This window comes from Toxorhynchites rutilus, chromosome 3, assembly GCF_029784135.1.
Source record: "Toxorhynchites rutilus septentrionalis strain SRP chromosome 3, ASM2978413v1, whole genome shotgun sequence".
NCBI lineage: Eukaryota > Metazoa > Arthropoda > Insecta > Diptera > Culicidae > Toxorhynchites > Toxorhynchites rutilus.
In genome coordinates this window covers 249032863-249046859 of record NC_073746.1, presented here as the reverse complement: position 1 = coordinate 249046859, position 13997 = coordinate 249032863, and the positions used below count along the sequence as shown (strand labels likewise).

At 36.6% G+C, this 13997-nt stretch overlaps 1 protein-coding gene and 1 long non-coding RNA gene across 2 annotated transcripts; one reads left to right on the top strand and one right to left on the bottom strand.

Moving 5' to 3' along the window:
- The first annotated feature begins 2591 nt into the window (after positions 1–2591).
- LOC129778825 (terminal uridylyltransferase Tailor-like) lies at positions 2592–9726 on the top strand. Its single transcript, XM_055785946.1, has 4 exons — positions 2592–2783; positions 3080–4094; positions 7843–8010; positions 8074–9726. The coding sequence occupies exons 1-4, from the start codon at positions 2751–2753 to the stop codon at positions 8496–8498; spliced, it is 1641 nt and encodes a 546-aa protein (XP_055641921.1). The 5' UTR covers positions 2592–2750; the 3' UTR covers positions 8499–9726.
- A 510-nt stretch (positions 9727–10236) lies between these two features.
- LOC129780051 (uncharacterized) lies at positions 10237–11558 on the bottom strand. The gene is made up of 3 exons (XR_008743821.1): positions 11427–11558; positions 10922–10957; positions 10237–10858 (listed from the first exon to the last, which is right to left on the bottom strand). It is a non-coding gene; the product is annotated as an uncharacterized LOC129780051 (long non-coding RNA).
- Positions 11559–13997: the final 2439 nt, after the last annotated feature.

The following is a 13997-nucleotide window of genomic DNA, read 5'->3' as shown; positions in this document are numbered from 1 at the left end:
TATTTTATTACTTGGAACACGTATTTCTGACTTTTATTCAACCATTTGTCTATACATATCCAACATTATTACTGAAACTTTTCATTATAATATAAAGTTGTCTTCAAAAAAAAATTCGTCCGAGATGTTTTCATCACAAAAAAAGTGTTTTTCATTTAAACAGTATACTAATTTGGTACGGAAAAGTTAATTTTCATTCATAATTTTAGTGTTAAAACCGGGTTCATTCCGCCCGAAAAAGATTTTTTTTGACGCTTCCCTAAACTAGTAAACGAAGCTCAATGTCGTCAACGCGGATATGCCGGATTTACAATCCTTCACAATGAGCGCGATTTTTTTCTTCAATAACGATTTTTATTCGTCAACCAATCAGAGCAAAGCGCGAAATCACCCATGACAGTGCGAAAAAAGATAGAACTGTCCAAGCTTTGGCTGCGAAAATCGCGTTGCTTTGATGAGAGACACTACATACATCAGACAGAACAAAATATGCTTGATGGGTGGAACGATATATCGAAATAAATGTTCAATTCTATACATATGAGACACTTCATAAAGTGAGAGCTGAATCGATTACCTATTGCAAGTGTTTTGCTGCATAATCATAATTATTTTTACGCATTTTTGTTAATATTTGATTGAATTCGTTAGTTTTTCAATTATTAATTATCTGGAGTTTTATACTTGCTTTCACATTTCTAGCGATATGATTTTGTTCCACCAATTTAGTACGACCTTGTCCATAACAAATAATGGCAGTATGATTAGAGAGACGCAGGTTTGACAGACAGATTATGACAGATTATCTCGCGATATCGCGCACCATTGTAAAGAGCCAAGATGTGTGGAATAAAGGTGTGACCATGTCGTCAATAAGTGCGCGAGGGGAAACGGTATAAATATACAGAGGACTGTGGAGTGGGATTTAACTGCAAATAGAGATGTCTAAATTTTTCGTTTATTCGATTAATCGTGGGGTTATTTTCAAATTTAAATTTTTAATTGTCTTTCAGTATTCGATTAATCGAGCGAATATTTGTTTCTTGTAATCACAACGAACAGTCATTTATAATAAAAAAATGATGTCATAATTTTAATAGTTACATTAAATATAATTTTGAAATAAATATGGTGTACTGAAAAGGTATTTCAGTATATTGATAAATTTGCCATTTCATGATTTTTTGAGGACGATTGAAAAGAGAGCACTCCATGAAAATGATGCACAATATTTTTATTATACCAACATAAAATGTTTTCTGTTCAAAATTACCTATTCTTCGAATGTTGTTGAAATATCTGATTTGTGTGTATTTTCCTGCTTTTTCCCTAAAACTACTAGTTCAAAAAAAGTATATTTATAGAATCATTGACCACTAGTAGGGTATATTTTCCTTGGCACCCGGAGTTTGAATACTACTATTTTAGAACATGAGTTGAGACCACCTTTTTCAAGTCCGCATGTTACTTCTGCAGACCCTGAATTCTTCATCCCAGTATCCTCCACCAGCAGGGAATCATTTTTATGCTTCAACCGTAAATGGTTTAGCATATTCGATGAATTTCGACGAAACACCGACGGTTAAACAAATTTTGCACTGTATTTTTTGAAAAAAATTGTTCCTTTTTTCATTAATCGCGATTACTTTGATAATTATTCGATGTATTCATACTTTGATTTTTCATCATTCGATATAAAATTACTGATGCAGATTTTCGATTATTTGGATTAATCGAACGATTAACCGACGTCTCTAACTGAAAAACGTCTCTAACTGGAAAAATATCTCCATCACCAACCGACACCGAGAGTCGATTTATTCTCTTGATCTGAAACAAAAAATAAGATAGAGTATATTACAAACTTAAATTTAATCGTAAAAGACTTACCTTTCAACTTCTCAATGCTCTTATTGCCACCAAAACAATTCCACACACAAAGAGCAAAAAAAAAGATATTGCAAAATATTGCAGATTGTTTACATACAAAATCCAAGATGGCTGAAAGGCTTTTTACATAAGTTGCGCTACCGTATTGTATCTGTCGTGGTAAAGAGCTTCCCTAAAACTACTAGTTTTTGAACTAGTAGTTTTAGGGAAAAAGCAGGAAAATACACACAAATCAGATATTTCAACAACATTCGAAGAATAGGTAATTTTGAACAGAAAACATTTTATGTTGGTATAATAAAAATATTGTGCATCATTTTCATGGTGTGCTCTCTTTTCAATCGTCCTCAAAAAATCATGAAATGGCAAATTTATCAATATACTGAAATACCTTTTCAGTACACCATATTTATTTCAAAATTATATTTAATGTAACTATTAAAATTATGACATCATTTTTTTATTATAAATGACTGTTCGTTGTGATTACAAGAAACAAATATTCGCTCGATTAATCGAATACTGAAAGGTAATTAAAAATTTAAATTTGAAAATAACCCCACGATTAATCGAATAAACGAAAAATTTAGACATCTCTATTTGCAGTTAAATCCCACTCCACAATCCTCTGTATATTTATACCGTTTCCCCTCGCGCACTTATTGACGACACGGTCACACCTTTATTCCACACATCTTGGTAAAGAGCTGAACTGAAAAATATCGCGAGTGAGTATATCGCATGCGATTTTAAGCCTGTATTGTAAAGAAAGCAATACTCGGGATAGTATGTATTAGAACTCTGAGCATTGGTTGGTTGTTGTTTTTACATTTTAACCATATTTTCAAATTCGAACGAAAATGGAACTAAATTCTGTGAATTCCGAACAAGAGGTAAGTTGACCTGACAAAGATATTTTTCTATCATGTCTGTACAATACTATACTATATTCGCCGCTGAGTAAAGCAATACAAAATACGTTCGTTCATTGAACCAAACCCCTTTTGATAATATTTATATGTTCTCCAGCTAGTTTAATATATTTCATTCGTGAATGTCCTTTTTGAGTTGTTACTGTGTAATAGAGCACGAAATAATTAAATAAGCTAGTATTTTTTCAACACCCAGAACCAAATGAATCTGGGTTTTTGCGTTCCCCTCACTTATAATAGTTTTTGTTCTGTTTCAGCTCTTTCTTTTAAACTGGGAAATTGGAGATTTGATCAAGAAACTGCGCAAATTCGGTAGCAAGAGATTAGAAATCAATCCTCAGACGTTGAATTCTCTGGAAAATTTAGTCGTAACAGTTGACACTTTCCTAAAGAATAAGAAACCCACCAACAAATGTGAAGGTCAGGACAATGGTATTTTCGACAAGTTTTTCTTCTCACGTAGTGTACATTGCAAACAATGCAATCAAGCGATTAGTACCTCGAAACCAGTTTTAGTAAAACATCTAAAGGAGCATGTTTGCATAACGCCATCGCAAGTTCTTCTCCAAGCTCTTAAAGGTTTCGATAAAGAAAAGAAAACATCAAAACCGACTACCGATAAATTGACACAAACCGAGGTGAAAGCTAAAATAGAACCGGGTAAATTGCAAAAACTTCTATCGACTTCGAAGAAAAAGGTAAAACCCGTACAAGTTGTTGTACCACAGATAGATAATCGACCAAAAGTGGACAAAGAGTATGTAATTCAGGGTCGTCTCCGAGAGTATACCGATGGATTAACAAGAAGAACCAAAAAGTTTCTCAACATCGAGCCAAGGGTTTTCATTAAGGAACGTGCCACCAAATGTTCAGAAATAGCCAATTCGTCATCATACGATGCAGTTTTAACGAATCTGGAAGGATTACTGAAAGTAGAACACCCGAACGTTAAAGGACATCTTTTTGGATCACGTCTTTTAGGACTCGCGGATGACGCTAGCGATTTGGACATTTTTGTGGATATATACTCCAACTATGACGGGTCGGTGAAGTATTCCAGGGGTACGCTGCAAGCTTTCATCCTTAAGTTCGAGAAGATACTAAAAAAATCTGATTCGTGGAGTAGAGTAGTCCCAATCATTTCGGCGCGAACACCAATATTGCGGGCTTGGAATTTCAAAGAGAAAATTAACTGTGACATGATGTTCACTAATGGACTCTCTCTGAGCAATACTGTACTGACACTATATTTTTTCGATCTGCAGCCTGTTTGTAAGTATTCTTTGTCGTTCGATGTTTTCATTATGCGTCTTTATAGATTTTATTGCTATGTTTGTCTGTTTGTCATGTTCAATGTCAGTCTTCTGACCAGGTTCTGAGTGCTTATTACTTGTTTTTTTTTCTTTCCAATTCTAATTGTTCCGTAATTATCAAGAGAAAAAACATTTGACAGTTTGAAAAATTAGATCTTTGTTTTATAAATTGTTTATGATGTTTTTATAATAGAAATAGAATATTATAAATCTTGAATGATGATGATAACTTTAGTCAATGTGATAAACGAGAAAATCTTGAAATTTTCAAATACACCATATTTGAAATTTGAAATAATGTACTCATAAAGTTTTGCCTTGGAATATTTAGCGCCAGAAGCTCAAAGGATCATTTAAGTTCGATACAGACCGGACCATGTGACATTTTTTATGATTTCGAGAAAAATGAGCTTGAAGTTTGGTGCTATAAGGGGTTTCCATTGAGCATTCAAAACAATTTCTATCTGTTATTCCTGCTGTAGCGTGGAATGTAGATTACGAAACACTTAACCTAATGCAATCAATAACTTGAAATTTTAAATTTTGCGACTTGTTCTCCTCTGACTTAATAACGACCAATTATTATAATACCATTTATTTATTTATTTTAGCTTAACGTTTTTACCATTGAATCAAAATGTTTCTCCGATTAACTCGGTTCGTGGCTATCGCTCTTCCCATTTTCCTTCTAAGTTTTCCGAAAATTTTCAATTGTCATGTTTGGTTGAAATATGTGTATTATTTTTACGGGACCCCCTCCATTCCAGAGGAGGGAGGGGTGTCATACAATCATAGAAACATTTCTTGTACCCAAAAACTCTCACATCCCAAATTTGGCTCCATTTGCTTGATTAGTTCTTGAGATATGCAGAAATATGTGTTTCATTTGTATGGGAGCCCCCCTTTAGAGTGGGGGGAGGAGTGTCGAACTACCATAGAAACGTTTATCGATCTCTGATGCTATATGCTAAGTTTGATTCCATTTGTTTCATTAGTTCTCAAGTTTTTCAGCGCCTGCCCCCCCCCCCCTTTTTTTTCCAACCACCATAAAAACATTTATTGCTCCCTAAAACCTCCAAATGCCAAATTTGTTTCCATTTGCTTGTTTAGTTCTCGAGTTATGCAGAAATTTGTGATTCATTTCTATGGCAGAACACATAAGAGAACTTCTCGCTATCCGGTAGGGTTTGGAAAAGTGTTTAAAGTTGTGTTCCTCCTGAATGTAGCAGCTTTGCTTTCCTTTTTTGATTGATGATATCCTCTGATTCAATATAGCACTCTATTGATGCTCCCCACTCTTGTGAAATCTTGCTCATTCTATCTCATTGCACCTGAACGGCAGTACAGAACGTAGATCACTCATATGAGGAAATAAAATATTGACGATGCTTCCACCAATACAAACAAAACTTGCGGAAAATTTAAATATGAAAATTCAACTTTCAGAGCACTAGCTTGAGTTTTCCGACGTTTTTCACTATACAGTGCGACGGCAAATGAAAATTTAATATCTTGTGAGTAATCGATTAGAGTTTGGTTGATATTACTTGATGGGAAATGTACGAAAACGATCATTTGCTTCACACTGTTTCGCAAAATTATTGTCCATCGGGCGAGGGTGAGGGAGGGAGATGAAAGAAATGAGCGCCATTGTGCCATTTTTGGCTTCCTTCCACCTTCACCTTAAGGACAATAAATACAGCTCGGACAAAGAGGCGAAGGAAGATTGGTTTCGAGAAAAATCGGAAGAATTTTTCAGTGACGGAATGGGAAAAACTTGTAGCACTTTGGGAGAAATGGATAATGCTTAACCCTTTCGCTACGAGCGTCGTCTATAGGCGACATCAGGGTGATACTGCACATCGATCACACCAGCGCGATATGCATACTTTTCGGCGCAGTGCTTCGTTCAGCGATAGCACTCCGACGTGAAAGGGTTAACGGTGATTATGTTCAAAAATAAATGCATGATTTGTACTTCAACTAATTTTCTACCGCATCTTGCTATTTGTTTTTGTTTGTCTTCTACAAGCGTGTGTGCATTACTTATTAGACTACCCTCGTAGAATTCGCTTTTTAGCACCTTGATAAATGTTTATTAGTCTTTTACAGCTACTAAATAAAACTCAATAAAATTGCCGAGATTGAAACTTATGATCTTTGCATCGATGAACATCGAAGCAGGTGAACATGAGCTTAAAAAACGCTTGCAGCAAATGCTTATTTGAGTAGACTGTGATGTGTTGTACAAAAGCTGCTTTACAGTTTAAGAAACGTTTCGAAGCATTTCTATGGCGTATTATCCAAATAAATACCAATGGTTGAATAAAAGCTTCAACGTGGTTTAAAAAATCACTCATACATCGTATAGCTCAGCACATCGTCTTATTAAGCATTCAATGCTATTGTTCGATAATTTTTCAATTGACTAGTTTAATAACATCTAATCATTATTTATTGGATAACATAAAACTTAACAATTCCGTAGGATGGTTAATAAAACAACTCTGCATCATCTATGCTTCACAACTGACATTTTTATTTATATCTATATAAATAAAAATGATTTGGTGTCCGTTCCTTACGATTTAACTCAAGCACGGAGCAACGAATTTAAACAGTCAGTATCCGGTTTGATGCGTCCAAATCTGCGTCTGGTTTATATATAAAAAAAAAAACTTTGAAAATCCATTAGCAAATTTTGTATATCCATATGAATAAAAATGATTTGATGTCCGTTCCTGACGATTTTACAAGAGAACGGAGCAACAGATTTAAACAGTCCTGCCGAGGACATAGCAAACGCGGCGCGGTGCGACGTGGAGCGATTAATTGGAGCTCATCGCGTACTGTGACATACTGATCGCTTTAGATTGCGCGTTTTTTATGTTTCATTCCACTCCATTCTACATATGTAAACAACCCAGCAAAAGGATGCCAGATATGATAACATGTCTTCATTTTGTAAACAGTTGAATTGTGAGATCGTTTTTATCTGTGGGCATGGTCAATGGAAAGCCCTTAACGTAACGTTTTCATTATATGCATTATGTAAATTAAAATAGAGTTATATAATTCATCGAACAAAACGAAAATAATAATTTAACAACTCAATTTTTATTTGTTCGATTGTGAAGATATTTATGAAAAACGTCTGGTAACCACCACTTACGTTCACTTGCGGCAAACACTCCACACATAGTTTCGCCGCATTGAAATCGCGTTCGCATCGCATTTAGGCTGATGTCACATTAGATGAGTAAACCCGTAGCGGAGGATCTACAGTGTATTGTGAATGAGCCATGTCGCACAGAGCGGGGCGGTTTTGGAGGCGAATTCATATCGAGAAAAAATCCGTCGCGATATCCGCGGCGGCAAATCCGCCTAATGTGACATAAAATTTGTTATAAATTGTTACGTGGCTTTTTTGGGGACTGGCAATGGCCATTTACAAATCCCACAACACCTTATACAGCTCTCCTGAATCAGTGCAAGCCAGAAAATCGATCTAGAATGATAGAATTTCTGACCCGAACGGGAATCGAACCCGAAGTCTCCATTCTGGCATGCGGAACGCTTACCACTAGGCCATGAGGACCACATTCACGCCAAATCTACTTCAAATACTATACAGTAGTTGAACTTTATATATTGCATACTTATTAGTACGGAACTTGACGAAATTGAAAAAAAAACTATCTTTATAGGTTACTATGTCACTCTTTACGTGAAGGAATGGTCTCGGTACCTCAGAATGGCGAATCTGAACAGCTACACCATGACGTTGATGACAATTTATTATTTCCAGGAGTATAATCTTCTCCCATCCTTGTATGAACTGCAGACTGATTGCGGCGATGGGTGTTATATAACACGTAAGTGTGTGAACACAATAGAATGAAATATCTGTATTATAAACGTTTTGTGTACCATTACAGAGTGGAAAACTAATTTCAAGAGGAAAAGTTTGGATGAATTGGGCATTCCGCTCATTCCTGAATGCGCACTGGAAACGTACATACTAGGGTTCTTCTCATTTTACGGGTCTCGTTTTTGTTTCGAAACCAATGTGGTGTGTCCATTTTTGGGGTGGTCTCCCTTGAAGGTGGACTTCGATCCAAAACACAATGATATCCCGGTACAAATGGAGGATTTAAGAGCCTTCTACGACTCGCTGGATATGAAGAATGCAAGTCCTTTACATGATCTTTTTGCTCATAAAAAGCCTATGGTTGTTCAAGATCCATTCGAACTTAACCACAATGTCGCCAAAGGTCTGGTTTCCGTTGATGTTAGTAAAATAAAGCAATATTGTATTTTGACTGCAGAGCTCCTAGAAGAAAACTTCATTCATGTTAGGTAGTCGTTTTAGCACTAACCCTCTTGTATTAGTAGATGTAATTTTTTTTTTCAAAGATATGAATAATGACTGAGGAGTTGAGAATGATCGTTCATTTTTCAAGTTGTAGCAACATTCAAGTAAACCAAAATTATTTTCTTTCTGTTTCTATGATAAATTTCATGTCACGCTTACCAAATTTCCTATTTCCTCCTACTGTCTACTCAAGAGGTACTGGAAAACCGATTGTCCGTAGCTTTGATCAATGTTAACAATTTAGTATTATATCATGAAATGTATGCCTTTTGGTATGCCATATTCTGGCTGACGCCGAATTAGCGCTAACGACCAAACAAACCAAACGAAAAAACAAAATTAGGTTTATGTGCAAACCACTTGTGTAGCGTTAGATCCTCCTCTTTCATTTCTAGTTGTAGTAGATAGATTGTGAAATGTTGAGAATAAGATAGCATGTGCCTTGCTGAGAGTCAGTCTAATGTCAAATGTCACGTCTGGCATATACAATGATGGGCAAGTTCAAATACATGCGTATGTCAGTTAAAATCGAATGAATTTCCGTTGACGAAAAATCCTCCGACCAGAACGAGAACCGAACTAGATATACGTGTTATATACGTGTGAGAGACCCCAGTTTTCGTTCGATCTAATGATGAAAAGTCCGCTTCATTGGAACTGCTATGAACAGTCACCCTCAAAACCAGCAAGAGAAAAATTGAATGTTTCGACATCATCTATATCCACCGTTTCACTTAGATAAGAACATCTACGATAAATTGCGAATAGTGAATGGCACCTGGAGGATTGGCACATCAAGCTCGAATCAACATCTGTATTCCGGGATATCGATTGGTATTTAGAATAAACGGAGATATAAACAGCATGAGATATTAAAAACAGAGTATTGTCATGTTAGGTCTGAGAATAATTTCTAAGATAGAGTTTAATGAAGAGGCCCTAATTTTATTGGTTTAGTCTGTAAAACCGGTAAAAACCGAAATGAATACCAGGTTATGTTCAGATTTTGACCTTCATCAGAGTTCTCGACATTTCACGCATCAACTAAAACAATACGAAGCAGCGAACAACCAGCAGACAATCGTTTCCAGTACAAGTAAGGAAGACTGAAGTCGCCGTTTAAATAAAAATGTATAGAATGTGATGCTTGTGTGACTTTGCTCAGTTGAATGCACAGATTGATTTAATAAAAAAAAACCGAATTTTTTTTTATTTATTTCATTTAGTCCATTCACGCTTCGAAAATTTCCTTCGCTAGATGACCTGGAACAAGTATCCTAGTTCACCGTGACTGCTTCTCTCTGACATAAGTGCGCTACACATACACCGTCTCGTCAACGTGAAGTCAACGTGAAGGAATGAAATGTCAAATATTCTCCCATGGAAATCATATGGTAGCAGTCACATACACCATCATCGGCAACTTTGACGTCGGCAAAATAAGTCCAAGAGAATAGTTGACGGTGACGCTATATGTGTAGCTAGGGGAGCATAGTGGTCACCCTAAGGAATAAGCCCATTTCCAGCGTCCACATACCTCTTCAATTCCCGTTTCTCGAAGAATATTATAGTTCAACTCATTATTGTTCAAGATAGCAAATGGCTTTTACTATAAAAATTCAAAATAGTACACTTTTCATCATTAAGAAAAAAGTTTTTTTTTATCCCATTTATTTATTTTAGGCTCATTAGTATTTTAGCTGTAACAGAGCTGATGATTGCGCCGGCTAGTGACCATTCTATCCTGGATTCCTCGAGGCGAGAAAGACGCACCACGCTAGATATGGGGTACAGACTAGGGGGGCGTTGCTGATTAATGGTCAGCTGCATCCCAATAGGAAGTATCCCGTGTCGGGCACACGTACAGAGCATCGAAGACTGCAACATACCAATTATGAGAACACTTGTAATACTAACCTCGAGCCAACCGCGAGTAATCGGTTACATATTACTAACATAGTTGTAAGACAAAAATTGTCAAAATATTGGACTCCCGGCCCCGTCAGGCTAAAGCCACATGTGCCTTAATAAAATATATATTTTGGGGGGGAAAAAAAAAGAGCCGAATTTTAATCGTGTACATGTCACATGGTTATTATATCTATAATTATAGCACATTACACAGTTGCCATTCGCCAGTATTCCTTCTATTAAGAGTATTCATTCTGTTCTTCCATTATCCAGTTAGACCGGACAGCGGAGACAGTTGATATGATCATTGTTGAGTTATTTATAGAACAGCAGCCCGATGTTTCTTGCAGATCAGAGCAGTTGTATGGATGAATCGATCTTGTTTCGACCGTGGATCGATCTCCATCGCTGATGATTGTTGCGTGGACGTAACTATTCTGTAACAACACAAAGATGTTCAATGAGGGCCCTGAGTTTTGAACTCACGATCGATCGCTTACTAAGTGAACGCGCAACCAATGTGGCTACGGGGACCCCTAAAAAAAAAAAGTTGAAAATGCTATTTTTTTTTGCTTGGAGGTAAAGTGGTCACCTAGTGGGGGCAAAGTGGTCACTCGTACATATCAAGCTAAATGGCATAGATTTATGCGTTTCTTTCGTCCAAATTTGTTCAAATCGTATTTGATATAGTAGGTACATGTATGAAACAAGCTTGGCCTATTCACCTAGAGTCTCAATGTAAATTTTCTCATGCATACAATAACGTAGTAAGAAACACATAACGTTTCGCATAATGAGGCTTGGTTAAGTTGGAGTGGCATATTTATACAGGTTCAAAGCCATGAAAGGATCCTGTTCAAAAGTAGAATGTGATGCAGTATATCAGCTTTAGTAAACAGAACATTGTAAGTCGTTATTCACCTATGACCACTTAGCCCCCAAACATCAAAATAATTTCTATGCGAATTAATCGCTGAGATTAAACAAAATATGTGTTCACCTCACCTAGAATATGTGAACAGTCGTCCAAACTGATGATTTGTCCAATGTATCAGATTGTATAAACTAAATTTCACGAGAAATTCCTTAGATACCATGCGCACAGAACTTCGGCCTAATGGCTATCGAGAGAGTAATTTCTGTTTTTATTTATATTTTGACATGCGATAGCTCTACTGAAGTACAGGGTGCCTCAAAAGTCATTAAATTCTTCAAACATAAGGTGACTATCAATACGGCATCAATAGTCAATAGTTATCCTACCAAACAAGCAGGTGACCACTTTGCCCCCCATGACCAATTTGCCCCCATTACCCCTATATGTGGTTGTTCGCCCTATAAGGATGATCCTAAAGGCTGATTTAGACGATGCCAGTCAGCGCTCTAGTTGAAGTATCCAGTGAACAGAGAACAGACACTCTGTTCAAGTTACTTGTACCAGTATCGAACAAGTAATTGGCCTCTAACTTGAACAGAGTGTCTGTTCTCTATTCACTGGATACTTCAACTAGAGCGCTGACTGGCATCGTCTAAATCAGCCTTTAGGATATATTTTAGGCGCCTTGACTGGCTCCTCTCTCCCAGGGGCGTACAGGCGATGGTTGAGCCATTTATTGACGCTCATATTGAAACAAATAATCCATTCCAGCGTGACGTGACAACGTTGTGATTCACGAGAAACAGGAGTGACATTGCGCATTTCGAAACGAGTAACTCGTTAAGGCCCATTTGTACGTTGCTAGTAGCTGACTTGACAGGGAGCAGCTACTGGGCCGGTAAACTCGCTTGACAATTGGCTGACTCGCCTTGTCCATTCACACAGTGTGAGCTGTTGACGAGAAACTAGATACTACAGCATTGGCTTACCAGGGATGCTAGATGATTTTTCAAATATCCATCCAATAGTCAGAAACAGCAATCAGGTCCGAATTTGACAGATGATTGACCGAAATCGACTTCTCTATTGGAAGTTTTCGTCTCAGGTTTTCAGTTGCAATTGTCATTAGGCAATTTTATCGCGAAATACACGCTGACCGTGTATAAAAATACTTTGTGCTGAATTTCTTCGAACTGAAGGTACTATCCGAAAAAGCAGAAAGGAATTGGATACAAAGAAAAGGAGCAACAAATACAATATTGAAGGAACTCTACGATGATGATCCTCTTGAGTACAGAGCAGTGTTGAGAAAAACATCTGGATAAGTAGAAACACTGTTGGATTTCATTGGTCCAAAAATACAACGCCAAGATGCACTCATGAGGGATGCTATACCTGCAAGAGTGAAATTAAAAAACGACATTGATGTGCCTTTCTTCTGGAATATCGTTCAGATTGTTGGCGATATTTTTCAGAATCTCGAAAGCATTCATAGCTAAGATAATTCCGGAGGTATGTGATGCTATAAATCGCAGTCTAACAGATTTTTTTTTAAATTTATATATTTCGCCTTGCCAGCAGCTTCGTGTACCAATTTGTGAAATGAAAATGATGTTTTTCATGTTTCTTTGTTTTTAAGAGGCTTTAAACTTTGCAGTTCATTCGCCTCCATGAAAATGATAGTAGATTTATACAGGTGGAATAAATACGCGTCAAAATTAAAGTAATGAATGAAAATGTACTTTTTTTAAATCGAATATGCATTCTGTTTCTTAGAACAATCCTTTTTTTTGCAAGTTGTGAGTTAATTTTGAATGAAAATTGTGTCCGATAATGATTCTATATTAGAGATTCTCAAGAAAAATGTCTCAAAAAGAAAGTGTGCAAAACTGAATAACAACGATTTCGTTTAGTTACTATGAAGTTTTTATTTGTTTTTCCAATAATTTTCAAATCTATAAATATCTTCGCATATTTTCAAATATCTTGAAAATAGAGACATTTCTTTACATTTGGAATCACTGATTCGAACGCTAAATTCTGTTGTTGACGTTTTGAGGGATGCGAGTGCGAGTAAATTCAAAAAACTTTGAAGTAGCTCGCACGCCGGATCACACATAACACTAAGGGTAAGGTGACATTGCCTAGGAGTACGCACGAAGCAAGGAGAAAGCAATGTAACCACACCAATACAACTCAATGTGGTTGTTTACTTTCACTATTGCATACAATTCGTACGACCACTTTTCTGCATCCATTGTCACCGCCGCCTAACTGGCATGATGTGTTTACACGGTGTGAGTAGCTGCACTGCAGTAACTGACTAGACCGACTCGTATGCTTACTCGTACCGTCTGAACCAGGCTTTAGCGATAGCGAAGAAGGGAGTACGCTTATTCTACAGAGGCGGGAGTAGAGGGATAAAAATGACTCTCTTTCGCTGTGAAAATGAGTGAGTTTGCCTTATATACGTTTCCGATATAAATAATAATTATTATTCTTTTGTTTCGTCAGTATATCAGACATAGTCTATTTGTTTGTTTATTTGTTTAGATATAACATTCATCTGACAAAATCGTCTTAATGAACAAAAATTATCAAAATAGTCGAACAAAAACATAACATTAAAACGGTTTCTGAAGCGTAGTGATGATTCTCCAAAGTCATAAAACTGCTCTACGGATGAAAAGGTTCTGATC